This window comes from Chanos chanos, chromosome 6 (genome assembly GCF_902362185.1).
Source record: "Chanos chanos chromosome 6, fChaCha1.1, whole genome shotgun sequence".
Taxonomy (NCBI): Eukaryota; Metazoa; Chordata; class Actinopteri; order Gonorynchiformes; family Chanidae; genus Chanos; species Chanos chanos.
Window position 1 is genome coordinate 10,788,041 of NC_044500.1, and position 18,936 is coordinate 10,806,976.

General features: G+C 44.1%; 1 protein-coding gene across 3 annotated transcripts in view; it reads right to left on the reverse strand.

Annotated features, from left to right (window-relative positions):
- tenm4 (teneurin transmembrane protein 4) overlaps nt 1–18,936 on the reverse strand; it is a 113,914-nt gene that overhangs the window by 61,395 nt on the left and 33,583 nt on the right. For 2 of the 3 annotated variants that reach the window (XM_030777394.1, XM_030777396.1), the window contains exons 6-11: nt 18,664–18,899; nt 11,794–11,958; nt 9,589–9,803; nt 7,986–8,196; nt 2,292–2,393; nt 1,732–1,926 (exon numbers count right to left, since the gene is read on the reverse strand). In XM_030777394.1, coding sequence (XP_030633254.1) covers nt 1,732–1,926; nt 2,292–2,393; nt 7,986–8,196; nt 9,589–9,803; nt 11,794–11,958; nt 18,664–18,899 — 1,124 coding nt within the window. The remainder of the gene's footprint in view (nt 1–1,731; nt 1,927–2,291; nt 2,394–7,985; nt 8,197–9,588; nt 9,804–11,793; nt 11,959–18,663; nt 18,900–18,936) is intronic. The other variant, XM_030777397.1, reaches the window with a different exon arrangement.

Genomic DNA, 18,936 nt, shown 5'->3' on the forward strand with positions numbered 1-18,936 from the left:
GGTGGCTATGAGCTTTGCTCTCCAGGCACTACAGGCTTAGCCGGAGCACAACACAAGTAGTATAGCATCTGAGCAGGCCAAGCTCTCTCAAAACCCCGCCAGGGATTTACAAACTGGCAAATTAAAGGGCCACCGTCGCCGTGGCAGTGACTGGCAGGTGGGAGCCGGGCTCTCTTTCCTGGCACTCCCCCAGCCGTCCGTAATGAGATTTCCTCCCAGGGAGTGAGGGAAGCCTCAACCAGAGCATGTTCTCCTAAATTGAAAAGCAATAGCGGATGTGCTCTCAGCGCTGTATGAGTCGCAACCTGCCACAACAGAATGCAAACAAGAAAAAAAGAAAAAAAAAAGAAAAAAACGGGCCGTGCGTGCAAGGGCCGCGAGCTTTATTACTTTTTATTATACTCCGTAAGACCTTGGCGTGACCCTCGCTTCCTAATCGTTTTTTAGCCTGACTTAAAGCAAGGCGCCCGAGAGCCCGTTAGCCTCGGTGCTAATGCGAGTTAATGGTTGTTTAATGAAAATAGGGACCTTGAGAAAGACGCTAATGTGGCCCGTTAATGAGGGGACAAGAGCCATGAGAAAATGCCTCCATCACATAATAATAACAAAAACAACGGTCTTGACTTTGCAGATGGCGATCGGGCGCGACAGGCGGGAGAGCTGACGGGACAGAGGGAGCAACAGGGCCACGGCATGGCAGTTCCCCTTTAACATGACATAAATGGGCAAAAAGGCTGCGCGAATAAGACAAACAGGAGCCCTAGCCTCTTAGCAGATGGTTTGGTCGCAAGGCGCACAGATCATAGGCTAACTGACAAGAACCCCTCTTCTGGCAATTAATCATCGGCTGCTGGAGGTCGCTTCGAAGAAAGGTAAAAATGTTAAAGGGCCATCGTCCACATTCTCCTCCTCTCCTTGCGGCTGCCCGGTGTACCCAAAATAGAATGGGGTGCTATGGGGTGTCAGAAACCCCCATTTATCAAAATCACCAGCCCATTTTTCATTTTGAAATGAGAGCCTTCAAGAGCTGCCAAACACAATGGCTACTTCAATCTTATCTCTTCACGCCTTCTCTCCCCTTCCACCGAGTCACCCTGGCGCCGTTAACGGATTTAAGTCACACTTTGCTTCTTTGCAAATTCAGCTTATTGGATTTCAAGACAACAAAAGAGGTTGTTTGGTATGCTTAATAGAATGCTATGGACTCTCTAAAAACATCCATAATGTATGGAGAAAAAGGGGGTTGCTGCAGGTGGGGGGGTGGGGGGGGGGATGGGATGGGGTAGGGTGTCACATATATATCCTGAACGAAGTTGTGTAGGTCCGGGTCCAAATCTAAATTCACCGTCATGCCCACTGATCTTAAACACTCAAGAGGGCTGTGGGTGAATACAAAGTGCCAACCACCAGAACAAGCAAAGAGTCGTTCTCTCTTCCTTAGAGCTGAATTACTAAGCTGTCTATCAAAAAAAAAAAAAAAAAAAGGAAAAAAAAAAAAAGCCGCCGAACGTCTAGACGCTAAAGGAGACTTTAGCACGAGGCATTACCAGTCGAGTCGCGACAGCCATGTAGCTTCACGCCGTGTTTACACAGAGACGGAAGAGATTAAACGTGTTGTCATTGTAGGAGCCGGTGATTGGCACAAATACAAACGCTACAGAGCGAGTGATGAGATGCATGCTGGGGAGGGGGGTGGAAGGGGGGGGGTGGACGGACATATCACAGACTCACCCTCCTCACAGTTCTCGCCCTTGTAACCCGGATTGCAGATGCAGGTTCCCACGATACAGGTGCCGTGGCTGCTGCAGGTGACGTCGATGCACTGACCGGTTGGAACGTCACACTCGGCGCCTTTCCAGCCGCTGTGACACATGCAGCGACCTTTTAAGTACTGGCCGTTCCCACTGCATAGGACTGGACATGAGGCTGTAAAGAGACCGGGGGATGCACAGGCATGCTTCAGCGGATTCCATCAAATGTACCTTTTTAGGAGCGAAGCCTGCATGGGAGGCTATAGTCGAATATGGTGTCTTTTTCTATATCGCTAACACCAACAAAGGAAACGCAGGCACACACATTCACAGAAAATGTTGAAATGTGGTGTTAAGGTATTCATTTAACATTTGAATTCATTTAACACTTGTGTTGTATTCATAATGGAGACATTTGGTAATACCATACAAGTTTACAGTTCTGAATAACACAGTGAGAATGTTCTCCCAACTGAGAGCAAAAAGACTGAGCGGAAAAGTGGTAAAATCAGTTCATAAGGAGAATCTGTGAGATCTTACCCCTTCCACAGTCAGGGCCGCGAAAGCCAAGGAAACAGTGGCACGTGCCGGCTACACAATCGCCATTTCCAAAACAGTTACTCGGACAGTCATCGATGGAATCTAAACGAGAAGACAGGATCACAGTTTTTCTTCACGTCTAAACTACCCATCAATATCAATTTCGTTTGTCTTTTTTTCCCCCCCCCTACTTTGAATATATCATCAGAACAGTGCTAGAGAAAGAGCAAAGAGTCATATTAAAGTGGTAAACCAAACATTCAGAGCAAACATTACTAAAATTACACTGCAATCAAATACTGTGTATTTTCTGATGCTACATCTCACACCCCCACGTTCTGTAAATATGTTCTTCAAACATTCTGTCTACTTTCAACTCTTAAGTATAACTAATCAAACTCAGATCAACCTTTTCAAAGAAAAAGGGAGAGAGGTTCATAACTGTGAAAGGCAGTGTGAAATTTGTTATTAGATGGTGGATGTAAGGAGAGAAGGTTCAATTGAAGTGGAACCACTACATGACTCTACCATGGCAAATCGAAGAGTTCACTGCAATTACTATAGCTATACAGTGAGGATATTAAGGGTGGAGAAAAAACAGTTTGATGCAACATCTACTTATATTTGATATGTACTGGGCCTGGATAATATGTTCACCGTTGCTACAACAACGGAAAAATGGTCTAATGCTGTTTCCCAACGGTCCAGGTTTTGTTGAAACGTGGTGGCGCAAAATCAAGCGACGGAATTTCGCGGACGTAACGTGAAACTTCCCCACCTCTAACTAACTCCTCCGACAGTTTCGTCGCCGCGTCAACGTACCGACGCCTTCAGATGTCTTCAGATCGCACGTAAATTTATCTGAATGTCAAATTTTCTACTTCTCTGCTCAGTGGGATTGACTGTAAGGTGATTCTTTTGGTTCAATTTGACATTCTATTAACCTGTGATATCAAATGGTGGAGTTCACATTTTGACTGGGCTCACTGAATTAAACAGGAAACGGTGCTGAAAACTATTCGTTCTCCTCCCCTGCCCGCAGCCGGCTGGCGCTATGAGGCAGAACCCGCGGAACAAAGGCGCTTTTGAGTCGGACAAAGGGCCAGAAATGTGAGCCCTAGCTGAAGCCTCTCCTTCCTCAGGAGAGTCAATCATCGCAGTGGATGCAACAGAGGAGCACAAAAACGGAGAGGAAGAAAACCCGGCGAAAAATGGAAAAATGAGAGCAGGGGCGAGAGAGAGAGAGAGAGAGAGAGAGAGAGAGAGAGACTTATATATTGTCAAGTCATGGCTGCCGTGGTTGGAGCACAGTGATGTAAGGCCAGAGGTTTGTGGGTTATCCCCCAGGCATGTCAAAGGCAATCGAAATTTTGTCGAGGTATTTGATGGCTTCCAACTCCACCATCTAACAAGGAAGCCAAAGCCACACACTTTGAGCCAAGGGCATCTGAGACCATGTTTCTCTCTCACTCTCTCTCTCTCTCTCACTCCCTGTCTCTCTTTCTCTTTCGCTCTGTGTGTGTGTGTGTGTTTGACCCTTCATGTGTGTGTATGTGAGATAGATGTGGTGTGTGTGTGTTTGCGTGTGTGTGTGTGTGTGTGCTGGCTTGCACTGGGGCTGCACGTTATATCGTATTTTTATCGTAATCGCAATATGCATTTCCTCGATAAACACAAGAGAGCTGTGATATGAGAATGGCCAGGACTCATAACGCTGGAGAGCTGACAGAAAAGCAGAGGACAATAGAGATAGTCCTACTCTTGCATTACCCCCCCCCCCCCCCCCCCCCCCCCCAACACACACAACTGTCTGGTGCATAGACTCATGTGTACCGTGACATAACTGGAGTGGGACAAGCAGAGAGCTGCAAAGAAACACAGTTGAGCGATAAATTAGTCAATCGAGCAGTCCTGAAGAAACAATTTAAATAGAGTAACAGCAGAAGACTCGGTACATCCACTGTGTGACAATATTTTGGTTATTAAAAAAGAGACGACAATTCGCAAACAAAAGTTTCTCGTAAAACGTGTCAAATAGTCGCGGCCACACAACAAACCCGTAGCATCACTTAACATAGAGGCATAAAGAACTGTCTGAACAGTAATCAGCTAACACTTCATTAATCAATTATGTAATTTTGTACGATGTAATTAATTATGTCATTTAATTAGTTTTAATTTTGTAAGGCTGTTCAGGAAATGGAGGCTGTTTTCCATACAGCCTTGCAGTTTGCTTCACAGTCTTTTAAGTTTGCAGTTGTTCGATAACCACTACATTATTGTTTTTTATTTTGCACTTTGCAGAACAGTGAATATGGGTTTAAATCTTTTTATTATTAATGACTCTATCATATAATATAATTACTGTTGTATATGATTACTGTTATATCTACCGTTAATTACTGTCGTTGTGAATTAAACAAACCTGAAATGGTTGGAAATGATTTTGATACCAAACAAATACAATCTATTTGTTTTCAGGGTCTGTACTTGCAACATGTGCAATCAGAAACACAACGAAATCGTATATTTTAATCCCTGTCTAGTTGCAACTCATATCGTCATAACAACATCCAACGAATAGCTGCCATATCGCATCTTTCCTCCATATCATTCAGGCCCAGCAGGTCCGCTGAAGCACGGGTAAGAGCAGTAAGAAAGCTTTGGGAGAACGCGACAGGTATTTGCCATGAGAATTTTCTTCCCTGTGTAATTACACCAGGTGGATTCGTGGTGCGGTTTCTTACGCCGACTTTGAAAAGAGCGGCACGGCGTGGCTTTCCTCTGCCCTTCCCCTGCAATCTGTCAGAGAACTCAGAGCCATCCTGTGGCTGAGCACAAACACACGTTTCACGCTCTCAAGGTTCAGTTCAACGCGCCGCCAACGCGCTGAAGCCCCGTCTTTTTCGACCAGCGCCGCGCGCGCCGTCCTTCGCGCGCCGGCCCGACCGGCTACGGCAGCTACGATTCACGGGCCTGATCATGAGCTCAGCGCTGTCGCGTCTGATGCTATCAGTAAACGCAGATTGACAATCTCTCTCGCCGCTTTAAATGATGAAGGAAAGCAGCGCAGTGTGTGTTTCCTCTGTACTCTCTACTGCGTCATAAGAAGAATGCAAAAGTAAATGACCAACTAATTAGTTTTTTAATGAAAAACACATAATATGCCTCTTCATAAGATATTATAGTGGGGTTTTTTTTAGACACAAACTTAAGTGTTAGTCAGGACTTTCTAGTACCCTAGGTGGGTATTATAGCCATATATACTGTCTTTGGCTGAGTTGGCGATGACTACTTCACAGCACGAGTTTAATCACTGGCTCACTGACTTCTCTGCAGACCTTTGAGCGATGCTTCAGTCATTTCCACTGAGGGTCCTAAGACAGCTTGGAATGGGGACAGATGCTGGTTATGGCCCCATGCACCAGAGGTCTCTCTGACACACACATACACACCCACACGTACATACACACAAACGCACGCGTGCAGCATGGGTGTGTGTGTGTGTGTGTGTGTGTGTGATGGAGCACCCGATGAGGACAAATGAGACTGAGCTCCAGAGAGCACTCGGCAGGATGAAGCGCCTGGGCCTTGTTATGAGCAGAGTGAGAGAGAGTGAGAGAGAGAGAGAGAGAGAGAGAGGAAGGTTAGGAGTGCAGGGAGAGCAATGAAAAAAGACAGGGAGGGTGGGAGGCACAGACAAGAGAGAGTGAGAGAGAACCAGAGAGAGAGAGAGAGGGAGAGAAAGAGAAGGAGAGAGAGAGAAAGAGAGAGAGAGAGAGAGAGAGAGAGAGAGAGAGAGAGAGAGAGAGAGAGAGAAGGAGAGGAAACGCTTCAGCTCCCCTGATGGATAACTGCAGATGTGAGTTGGCCCTAGTGTTTATGAATATAAGTGTGAGCTGTTTCAGTGAGGCAGTGTTACTCATTTACGGTCAGTCTTTTGTGCTGTATAATACGAAGAACTGGAACAAACACTATAAATCTTAAAAAAAAAGTAGATTTAAAAATCAGAGGCCAGGTTTGCTGCATCATTCTGGTTTCAAATGTTTATTTCTGGGAATCTGTAACTGTTAATGTTGCAATAATTGATTTTCCAAAGCTTAACATTCAAAACATTGAGGATTGTCTTAATTTGCCTGTATAAAATCAGTTGTTTTCACTAAAACACGCTGTCCGGCGGACCCATTTTAAACCGGCCTCTATCTTCCTCCCAAACGCCCCCCCCCCCAACCCCACCCATCCTCTCTGCACAGATCAGCTCTGATCCAAATCACCCGAGGCAGAATGCCGGGTCGCTTGCAGTCTGCTTTTGGCCCCCCGCTCGACAACGCCGAGTCTACCGTCGTTCCGATCCGTCCTTAAAGCCACGGGACTCCGGCACATACCCGTTTCAGGAGCGGGGGCGTCCCCAGGTAAACACGCCACCCCGCTAACCCAGCTCCTCCTCGGTCATGTCATATCTCATATATGGAGTATTGAATTACAGCAGCGGCAGGGGTAGGAGAACTGCCTGTCTCCTGCCAGCCGTGGCTGCATCAGGAACGGAAGACAGATTCCCATCGATTGGCCCGGCTTGCATGCCTCCCCAACCCCTCCCTCCCTCCCTCCCTCATCTCCTCCCTCACCCCCCCCCCCTCCTCCCCCACCCCTGTCACAGATGGACCATGGCCCAGGAGCTTTTAATTAAAGAGCATGTGAGAACAGCTCCCAGATGCCGCCTCCGTGAAAGTCGACACCTCGGGGGGCTGCTAGCACCTCGCCCCCCAACGCAACCACGCTAATCAAAGGCGTTTTAAAGGAACAAAAGAGAGAGGACAAAACGAAATCACCTCCACCAGGAGGAGGTGGGGGGGGGGGGGGGGGGGGGTCCAGATGTCTGCAGCTGGGTTGAGCAGTCGTACAGCGCGTACATGCTACGGGCGCAGAACGGAGAACAGAAAATTATGCGCAATTCGCGTACGGAAAGCCCGACAAAAAAAAAATGGCGATCAAATAATGATTCAAAATGGCCCTGGCAGGGGAGAGCAGACGGGAGGGACGGCATAATCAAAAGGCTCTGAATCCGCGCCGTGGCGTTGTATGCAAATGGTCCCCAAATAGGCCGGAAACCATACTCACTGGAGACACTCCAAACTAATGAGAGCGTTATGTGCTATCAGTGAAGAACACACTGGGGTCTATAAGAGCGTTACTCATTTCCAAAATCTTTCTTATTCAAATTCACCTTGATTACTCTGTAGAGGCCCAGCTTGCTTGGAAACTAAAGTGATCAGAGCTAAAGGGTGCAATATCAGGAGTGACACACTTTCACGCAGTATTCCGTTAAATATCCTCTACAGTCTCATTTACTTTTGGCTATAGAAAATGAAACATAAAAAATTCAGAACAGGCGCTACTACCAGAACTGTTCGACAGCTCCGTACTACGAATGCAGGGAGAAATGGAATATTTTATCTCATCCGCAATTCATTTCAATAAAACAGACTCCATAACTTTCAGGAGACTTTGACGACATAGCCGAGCATTATCATAAACACGACTGGGTAATGAGGAACTACAAAATACATAGCCTTATCATCTGTGACTTGGACTATGAAAAGGCAAATTATTCTACCTATAAGATCCTGGCAGCCAAGAACTTTTACAAGGAGAAAATGAAGGACCCCAAATGAAGGACAGATAGCAAGCGCTCACCTATAGCTGTCGTGAGAAAGGACACCTGTTCCGTCTCTTTGCCATCGTTGTAAACGGCGAGGTGCCATATGCCCGAGTCCATATACTGGATGAAGCCCGTGTCGTGACTCGTGATGGGCGCCAAACTCCGTTGCTGGGCCGGGGGTCCCTCGAGGCCCTGCACCCCTTGTGCCAGGAGCCGTCGTCCATCCAGCAGCTCTACAAAGTCAAACTGGAGACAGACAGACCGCAGACAACCATTAGGCTTGATATGTGATCTACAGTCCCGATAAGCACCTCACAGAGGAGAAACCCATTGCCCTGTCTTACGGGGGCGTCTAGAATTGTGTCTGTCCTTGTCTGAGTGAAGTTTTTGGGCGACAAGGATGGCCTCTCTGCCACTCTTTGTTTTGCTGTTTTTTTATGTTCTGTTGCATGAATATCCATGAGAAACCATCTCTTACTAAAATAAATGTAGTTTTGGTTTGTTTTTGGCATTACATAAGCAGGTGGAAGAGAGTGGGTTGTTTGTAAGAATGTCCCACAGTTCTGAGTACTGGAGGGAGAACACTGGCACGTTGGAGCAGTCATTCATCGTAAAAGTTTTAGTTTCTAGTTTAGTTTCTTCTTGAATCCATTTAGGAGATGAACGGCAAAAAAAAATTAATTAATGTTTACCAAATGACATCTCCCTAGATTTGTACCCATATCAGAGTTGACTCAATGAATATCAATGAGACCAGCTTTCAATTCCGCCCCACCGTGTTTGTAAGATGTTTTGATTCATGTGCAATGCACGGTAAAATCACAGCACGCAGAAATTCATCCTGCATTTTCACGTCAAAATACAATAAATGCCTGTTCACTAACAAATGTATTCTAAATTTTAGGCCCTCTCTCAGCGTCAGGACCAGCCATTAAATAAGTTATCAATGGAAATTTATCATTTTGTCAGTGAATAACAAAGAGAGGAACTGAATCAAGGTCACAGTTAAGATAAACACCAAATGTGAAGAGAAATGCCTGAATTCTGTTTTTAAACGTTATGTACTGTCTATGCACCTGGGCCTTAAAATAACCACTAGAAATACAATAATGCAGCACTTCGAATCGATAAATAAATGACGTGTCACAATGAAAATAAATATTTGGGGTCAAAACCTCTGTGTCAGTCAGGTGTTTGTAAATAAATATCCACCAACTAAAATGAAATCTTGTGAGCACGCACCGATAGCATCAGACAAAAAGGGATATATCTAATATACATCACCTGATATAGATTCATAAAGGGTTTTTTCTTTTTTCTTTTAAAAGAAAAATCAATAGAGAACAAAATACGTCTGATGTAAAATATCACTTCACAAATCACCTGCATTAATCCTTCAGCTGAAGCAGAGAGGCAAAGTTTAATTATAAAACCCCTCCACATCAAGGCCTTTTTCCAGAGAAAGAAATTGATACAGACCGGCAAAGGTGATAACGCACATAAACTAAAGCCGTATCAAAAAAAATATATATAATGCATGCTTTTTCAGGAGTAAGCCCTTTCATGTTTTTTTTGTTCTTTTGCAAGACCGTCAAACAGGAAGCGCGCTAAACTGAAAAGAAAGAAAAAACGAGGTACCTGCGTGTGCGATGGAGGCAGGCCCCTCCGACCGTAAATCCCCACCAAAGCGTCTTTGCTGAGAGAGACGTTGAACTTGAGGTACATGGGATGGTCAACAAAGACCTGGGATCTCCAGAAGATTCCTGGCGGGATCTGCTGGGCCACTTTACGACCCACGTCAATCTCACCCATGTCTATGAAGCTATCATCCGGAAACAAGCCATCTAGTTTCCCTGTGTTGGAAGGACGATAAATTAGCTGACAGAGTGACGCATAAAATGCTTCATACAGAGGAGAGAGTGTGTCAGTGTTGCAAGGGGGGGGGTTGGCAATTTTTTTCTGATTTTCAGCTGTGTCTTTGAGCAGAGAGAAATTCATTCAGTTTATCACGAATGGTTAGCACCTCAATTAAAGGAGGTGCAAAGACGGTCTAATTCTCAGGTAAATTTGTATTCTGCACGAGAGAGGTGTCTTTACGCATCATAATGCGCCTTCCTCATTGGACCCCATGGAAACTCAAACATCTGTTTGCTCGTGTAGACGGGCCAATTTCTGCGATGATGCCGACTAACGCAGACATCCTTACAAACAAACAGAATCCCAAGGATTTGGTGACAGGAAGCGTATTGGGCTGTACTCACTACGGCAGATGGCAAGCTTCTGAAAAGTCGAGCATTTGTGATATGAACTAGAGAGACAAGACATGCTCTCCCGCCTCCAAATTCAACATTTTACATAACACAACAACTCATCAGTCCCCACTGTATGTTTCATAAAATATCACAAAGTTTCAAAAAAAAAAAAAAAAACACAGTCATTCAGCAAACTTTTTATGTATATAGCTGTTGCTTTTTATGCTACCGTCTGAGGAAACACGGCATCGTGTTTCACCTTCCTTTTCAAAATGTCACAGCTTATTAATCTTTGAGGGAAAAATGTTATTAGTTTACGCTAAAAATAAACGAGTTACAGATCGATATTCTCGAGATGTTTTAACACTTCGAAGGTGCTAAGATAAAAATAAGGTAAGAGACTCATTGTCAACCCTCGCATGGAATGGTATGATGCTGGATTGATTGGATGCGCGTACGGTGACAATGCAGCTGTACACGGTAGAATTAAAAAGCGCCTGCTTATTGATTTCCTTTCAGAGAGAGCTGTCACTCTGGGACCAGCCTCTCAGTGGTGACTCAGTTTGTGGCGGTGTACCCCTCTCCGCAGTCTGGTAAATGAAAAAAGACGACCAGGCGACTCATCTATATGGTAATGGTCTGATCTCCCACCTTTTGTCAAACGACTATGGGTAAATCGGACAGCTAAATCTAGGGCTCCGCTTGTCTGAGAGCAGAGAGGAACAAACTTTCCTACTGTAAAAGTCGACCCCACCAGGGGGTTAGCCAGAGCTTTCTTCCACTGCCAAGAAAAAGAACCAAGTCCGGGACATAAAAAGAATGCATGGCATTTGGACGGTACACATCCGCTAATCCCCCTGCCAGCCCCTGGATACCCAGTCCCCAAAGCCAACCCTATTCCCTCCTCAAGGAACAAATAAAGTCTTTTCCACTTCCTCACAACTTTCATTGGATTAAAATGTAGATCTCACAGCGCGACTGTTAACAGCAGGGAGCTGGATGACAAGTAATCCTGGATCTGGTTAAGTCTTTGAAAGCAAAAACTAAGATATTATAATATTAGCCAGTGACAGGCTGAATTACAGGGATCTTGCGTTGAATTAGAGGAAAACGTGTCCATTTGAATATGGCTAGTAATTTGCCAAAAATCTTGAAAGAGCAAAGTGTTGGTTTCTAGTAATATACGACAGCTTATACAAGTTGGCTCAAAAAGTAGTCTATCAAATATTTTAGGGAACAAATAAGGGTAAATAGGAAAACAGCATCAAAAATATCCCTTTTCAAAGTTGCAGCACATATTAGGACACGTACAAAAAGGAAAAACCCAAATAAACACAGTGCATGTATTTGCAATCACAACATTTTTAAAGAAACTGTTTTTCTCCTCAAGGATAAACACAAAACATCACACAACAAAATGTCATCAACCATAAAGTGCTCCCGTGAACCAGGGCAAACCGCCGCATTACCGTCCAATTTCAGTTCAAAAAACTGTTGATACAGTTTACAGTGTCCCAGGACCATTAATGTTGCTGTCTGATGCTTTTCATTTCATACTTAGACGAGATTTTCGTTAAAAGTCTCTACGTACCATCGTGTTTGCCTCTCCGGTCGGGGATTTCAAGGCCCGTGTTGCCAAGTGGAGGTGGGCCCAGGTCTGTGGGCAAAGGTGGGCCACTGGTGTTGTCCTCCGCCAACTGGAACATTTGCCTCTGCAACGGCTGTAAGTGCCAGTTCAAACCAAATAGATGCATGGCTGAAAGCAAAAGCATGACAAAGAGAAACAATGAGTGCCTTTTCTGCGATAGATTATTGAGAGGTTAATAATGTGCATGAAATGATAGAATGACTCTGAACCGGCTATCCGCTACGGTGTAGGGAGTGTAAGAAATGAAAATTTATGAAAGCGTGTGCATTGGGGGCGGCGGCAGATAAACACATCATTGTTCCATGTATTATTCTCAGAACACCCATCAGGAAGAATTGCACAACAGGGAGGACACATCACACAAAAAAAAAAAAAAACCCATAACACAGAAGTTTAATGGTTAACAGCGTACATTTACGTACTGATGGAAGGAAGTAAAAGAGCCATAAACCCCAACCCCCACTCCCTCACCCCCCCAATCCCCCTGCCCTCCATCCCAGTGGGGTAAAGACTGTGCTCCTAAAGCGCAAGTCAGGTCGTCCCCTTAGGGCGGTGGCATTTTTCTGAGCCTCACAACCTTACTAATTCCCTCCAAAGCCGGAAAGACAAGGAAACCAACAAGTCAGCAGGAAGAGAATGGAAGCTGGATGAATGAAAGAGCAGGCCAGAAGACACACCAATATTTCACAAGGTCAACAAAAGGAGCACCCTTTGGGACACCAGCAATGGAGTATGGGACAAGAGGAGGAGGGGCTGACCATGATAGATCACCAGACAGGGGACGGACAAGACAAGCTTAGTCTGGCAAAAGCCTAGTCTTGGAACTTGCCAGTCAGCAGAAAAAAAAAAAAAGAAAAGGGCCAAGAAAAGGCACAAAGGCTGATTTCATTGTATGCGTTGGCTCGTCTAAGCGCTTGGTATAAAAAACTGGGCGATTCGACTACAAAGTGTGAAATTAGAAGAGGATTTTTTTGGAACCTCAGTTTGGGATGTAGTTCTCTTTAGGTATAGGCCCAACACATGCCATGTGATTTCTTAGTTGTCTTCCATCAGCGCAACATTGGCTTTGTGTTACCCAAGAACAGTTCTTTTCTAGAAAAAATTCTGACAATCAACAAAAACCAACTCAGACTGTTGTCAGATTGCAAAAATTACTTTTCTGCTTCACTCAATATAAGAGTAAAGAGAGGATTTATTTGTTTTTGTCTGTGTCGCGTTACACCACCAAATGTCTTGTCTTGACAAAGGTGGGAGTGGGTCTATATAATGATTTATTCGAGTGTCAGTGCATCTGTGAAAGAAGCATTGCACCAGTATGGTTCCAAGAAACCCAAATCAATCTAGATTTGTACGTGACAGGCTAGTCAAATGATTACATTTTGCCATTCTTCCAATGACAGAGAACAAGTAACTTTGAGGCAGGAAAAAGTATTTAGCCTTAGGCTGACAACTTAACACCAAAAGTTTGTTCTGACTCTACGTCCATGAGGATCAGACACCATATTTTCAGTCCGTAAAGTTTTGTACGGCTGTGCAATCATGTCGAGAATTAGTAGCTAGGAAGGCAAAGTTTCGTACCTGCAAGGCATTTTGTGTGTCTTCTTTTAGACGTGACTCGGGGGCAAAAAAAAAAAAAATACCAGTAAATACCAGCGTGGAAAATAATGATTACTTTATGGACGTTATGCACTTATGTTTCTATTGAAACAAGTGCATTTATAAAGGCTTGTTACAAAACCAGCCCACTTTTAATGTGTTCTATCTCAAAGCTATTATTAGATGGCTTATTTAATAACACGTCATCGCTATTTTGTTATCATTTAAATATGAAACTTTTTACACCATCAGCTGGTGTGAGGGCACTTCAGCAGCTGAGCAGATGACGTGACAAAACGATCCATAACATCTCTCAGAGCTACTAAACAAACAAAAGCTTCTTAAGCACAGATAGGCTTTAGTGCTCTGTAATTTTTCAAACGCAGACTAATCTAGTAGGAGACTTTCTTATCAGCCTCCAGTAAGTTGAACCTGGCAGTCATTAATAAAGGAACCCAGTGAAATAAGCTTGAGCGAACACATAGCGATTGGTCAAAACGCTGTTTACTGGAGAGGAACTCCCAGTGAGTTCACTTTCATTTTAAAAGAAAAAACAAAGGATTTGCTTAATTGCTTCATTGAGCCCTCGGTATCATATCCATTTGCCCCACTTTACATGTTGTAAAATCAATGATCCTTAAGATTCTGCAAAGATGGGCTTGCCCTGGCTTAACCATTAGTTTTAAATTGGCAGTTTAAAAAGCAGAGCAAAGACGTGACAGGCTACACATCAAACCGGGTTGCGATAAATGGAAAGAGCAGATTCTCTCCAGTGGAAATTCGCCCATTAACTGCACTCATAACAGACAGCAACACCCTTTTTAATTCAACCGTTCAGGAGACCGCTAAATATCCGACACGAAATTATGAGGCCTTTGATAGAAGTTGCCACGGAGGAAGAGAGCGATGTCTGTTTAGCTTACCCAAATCAATAGCTATTTGGCAAATCGCTCGATGTATTTCACCGATTTCAATTCGTAACATTTTTGCATTCCCACAAAGAACACGGAAAGAGTTTCTGTCTTTCCACTCTCTCTCTCTCTCTCTCTCTCTATCTCTCTCATTCTCTCTCTCCCTACCTCTTTGTGTGGAAGTAAACACAAGTAGCAGATAAAAAGTCAAGACTGTCTTCTGAGACAATATAAATGCAAACAATCATTCTCCTCAGCCTTCTCGGCAGCACTGGAATTGACTGTGTCAGAGGAGAACACAGACACAGTGAGACAGATGGCTTGGTTTGTCATTTTGCAGTGCTCAGGCTGAATCCTTTCCCACCCCCAGCAACCCCCCCCCCCCCCCAACTCCCCCAAACCCATTTGATTTGTGGCTTTGTTGACTGTAGGAACAGAAAGGAGAGTTAGTGCTCGGGAACCAGCAGGACGATCGCGTCAGAGACGTCAGAGCCTGAGTGTCATTCAAAACGTCCGAGTAATCACTCCACCACCGGGGCCTATTCTTCATCCAGATTTCCCTCTGAACAGTCCACACCAACGGTCTTGCCGTCCCTAATGGAAAAAGATTTACGATGGCCCCCAAAACAGTATTGGCTCAATTATGATTTACTCCGGGCCCGTCTTGGTATCTGTGATATGCAGAATACTGGAGCGAGTCCAGAAAAGTAGCTTATGAAATGTACTTCTCTGCCTCGCACAAACTTCAGTTCTGCTAAGCTTTTTTTTTTTTTTTTTTGCCTTTTCTCCTCCGCTCTGTGAAGCTGCTCTCCCTGAGCAGGCTTCAAAAGTAGAGACAGGTGTAGGAGGAATGGTCGTCTAATTTTAATGAGAAGCCTTCCGGCGTGGCAAGTCTGCACGAGCATTACGGCAAGGCCAGTGACCTGTTGGAGTCAAACACCAAACGAAGCGTCTGTTTGAGTAAAAAGCGCTTGTTGTGCCCCTGTTTTTCTCTCTTGCCTTGGCGGGGAGTTGGATAAAGCTCTGCTTGCCAACTAGCGAGCAGAAGTTGGAGCAAAAAAAAAAAAACTCCTCACCCGGTCTGAGGGAAAGACGAAGCCTATTAGTGCAGCATGCCTGCCAGAACTCAATCGTTTCCATCCTCTGTTTTCAGTGGCCTTCTCAACCCTACTTCAATGGGGAGTCAGCGTGAACAAAGGACAGTATCATTCCTTCAGCTACTGCTAAAAGAGCTCAGACCAAGTCTGAAAAAGAAAGACGGAAGAAATCCAGTGAAGATATAAGAGAAATATGAAACGAGACGACAGTGAGCTGTCAGCTAGGATGGCACTGGTGTGAGAAATGCCCATCCTTACTCATCTGTCAGTGAGTGGACCATGCACATTAGCAAACATATGGCTAATTAATCCCTCTTAGACACTTGAATGGATGAGTGTTGAATGCAGCAGTTTTCGGTCCCTCATTAGCTATCTAATTACTTCGACACCTCTCTTGCAGTGGGGGAGCCCGGTGTGTAAACCCAGCATTCTCTTTCAGGCCGTTTCATATCAAAACAGGCTGTCATTGACGCACAAAGCTTATGGATTATAGCAGTGTCCTTATTGTTTAGAAGGCTGTCTGGAATGCTTTTCTCCAGCATGGATCAAGAGAGTTTTTTTTCTTTTTTTAAAGTAAGCACATTTTTAAGTTCATTCAGTCATTGATGACTTCAGACACAAATGAATACTAATGCATGCGCTAAAGTAATATATTTATTATCTTGACTTACAACACTTGAGCCATTGTTTTGGCTGGCAAAATAAGCAGTTTGCTTACAAGACCTTCCTACGTGTTCTTCTATGCCTTGGAGGAAAACAGTATTCACTAACAGATTTCTAATTTTTCTTTTTTTTTTTTTTTTATCTCCTCTATATGAAAGGCGTTTAAAAAAAAGGTACTTCCTCAGCAAGTATACGGGTCACTTTATCAAAGCCCCCTTCATTTTTCACTTTCAGAATGATGCTGATCACAGCCTGTCATGTATGGATCACTTCACCAAATCAGCTTCCCACGTTCTGTGCTCAGTCAGTCCACCGTGAGCATACTCCTTCCCCTATAATTAAGAAGCAGTGTGTAGTGATGATTTTTTCCCTGTCTTTTCTCCATCTTGAGCAAGACTGATCAATTAACCAATACCGCCTTTTGAGCTAATGTCAATGCTGATGAACACGAACAAATCTCCACAGTATTTTGTTAAAAAAAAAAAAAAAAAAACACCGCAAACTGTAAGAGGAAGTAATAAATGCCGCGTTAGGTTAGTCAGAGGCTCGAATGTGGTATTACTTTTGAGCGTGTGTTCAGGCTGAAGCCAAAGGGGAGGTATGGTGTTAAGCTGAATGAAGAGACGTGGAGTGAGAAGAGATGAACACTGGAGGATGTTGATGACCTTCACAGCGTTAGGACATAATGACCGTCTTAATGAGAATGCCACCGCCGTGAAAATGGCAAACAGCTCCCAACTTCCTGACTCTTCTCCACCAACCCTTTTCCTCAAAAGTAGAGCACAAAAAACCCAACGAGTCAAAACATCTGTCAGGAGGTTTAATTGGGTTCATTAGACAACACAGCAAGAGCTTCCAATTACAGGCCTACATAATTAATTGCACTTGAAATTAAATATATTTTCTCATCAGCTTTTAATTAAAATGTAGCCCCTTGTTCTTGATTGGAATTCTAGATCTCAGGGTGAGGTAGGGTTTCTGAACGTGTTTACCTGAGGTGCGCGTGGAGGCGGCCTTGATTTTTGGGGGGGGTGAGGAAGGGAGAGTAATTAAATGAAGTGATTATGCTACATCAGCCTGGTGGGCTTCTCCAGCACCAAGCCAGGTCAAGACAAAAGCAGACCGCAGATGTACACGACGCGTCTACGTAAAGCATCGTCGAAGGCTTTAACTCTCGTCTGCCTAATGTTGTGCTATCGCCCCTTCCATCATTAGTTTTATCAGCTTGCAGCAACTTTTAATTTGGATTTCAAGCCACTGTTGACAATTACAAAAAAGCAATCATTAAGACAATTTCTGAAGCAGAGAGAGGGAGAGAGAGAGAGAGACAGAGAGAGAGAGAGAGAGAGAGAGAGAGAGAGAGAGAGGAGAATAAAAACACTTTAGCCCCATTCAGCCAGAGGGGTGGGATAGAAATGACGGTTTTTATCATCATTCAGCTACAGTGAATATTTATCTTTAATTCTGAAACACTGCAGCTATCTATCTCAGTGATGAAGGCTGTTCTGGAAGATCTGCCCGTGTTTCCTCCAGAACGCGTCTTCACAAATGACTTCTTCCCTTGCTTTCCATTTTTTCGGCTTCATAAAATCTTATTTTACTTTCGGCACCCTCTGTGAGAACGCAGTTAACGATATAACCATTTATATGCTAAACAGGTACACACACACATTAATGCAAACTCATATCACAAAACCCCATACATGGCCTCTAACTGTATAGAATGGGTTTGATTTGATTTTCTTTTTATTTCTGCTGAAAAGATTCACATCCTACTGTGTGTTTGAAACATATACATTCGTGTTTCTCTTGTCACGTATGGAGAGAATAAAACACTTCTTGTCTCCCAGGATCACACGCAGGAAGTGTAAAATGACATCCTGTGTGGTAAAATTTCTATCCCACATAAAGAAGAAACCAGGCTGAGCAGAAAAAAAAGCAAAGGACGATTTTAAAGAATTGACCATACAGAAGTGATGCGTTAATATCATATTACTCTACCGCACTCAAATGCAGATGATTTACTATCCTGTTATTCAAGATGAATCAAGTGATCCCTATAAAATGCATGATCAAAAAAAAAACACTCATTCTTAATCCGTGAAAAAAAAACCCCTCAAATTAAACTCCAGCTTAATCCAACTTCAACGTCAAGGCTACCCCGTGCGCTGGCTTACTGAGTATCAACTTATGGACAATATTTCTTTTTAAGAAAACTTCACTACCAGCAATTTGGATAAACTCAAAAAGGGCTACGTCCCAGGATGCTTTAAATTCCTAAGCTGCAGCGGCCTGTTTTTGATTTACTGCGCAAGCACCAAACAGTAACTCTCTTTCAACTCTGTGACTACATCTGTCTCTGCCTCTGCTGTTTGGGACTACTGGATTGAAACAACCCCACTGCCTCTACAGGACTATGCATTATCCAAATGAAAACAGCAACTCTTTAAGGAATGGCTTACCCATACCTAGTCCTAAAACATCTCTACCACCTTTAGCCCTTGACCCTATCCCCAACTCTGAGAGTGAATAAGGGGTGTACTCACCAATGAAGTAAGCTAACAAGAACACCAGGGTCACAGAGATGAGAATGGCGCTGAGTGCCGCACATTTCCAGTTGCAGTATTTGTAGGGCTTCTTCAGGCTGAAGGCCGGACGTGAGAAGGTGTTTCGGGGCAAGGGCCGAGGTGGCGGGGAGTACACCGTACTGGAGGTCAAAGGGTAACCAGGCGACGTTGTGCAATAGAGAGGTGACGTCCCACCCGGCTTGAACAAAAAGTGTCTGAAAAACCCAAAGCGTTGCTCAAATTCACAGAATT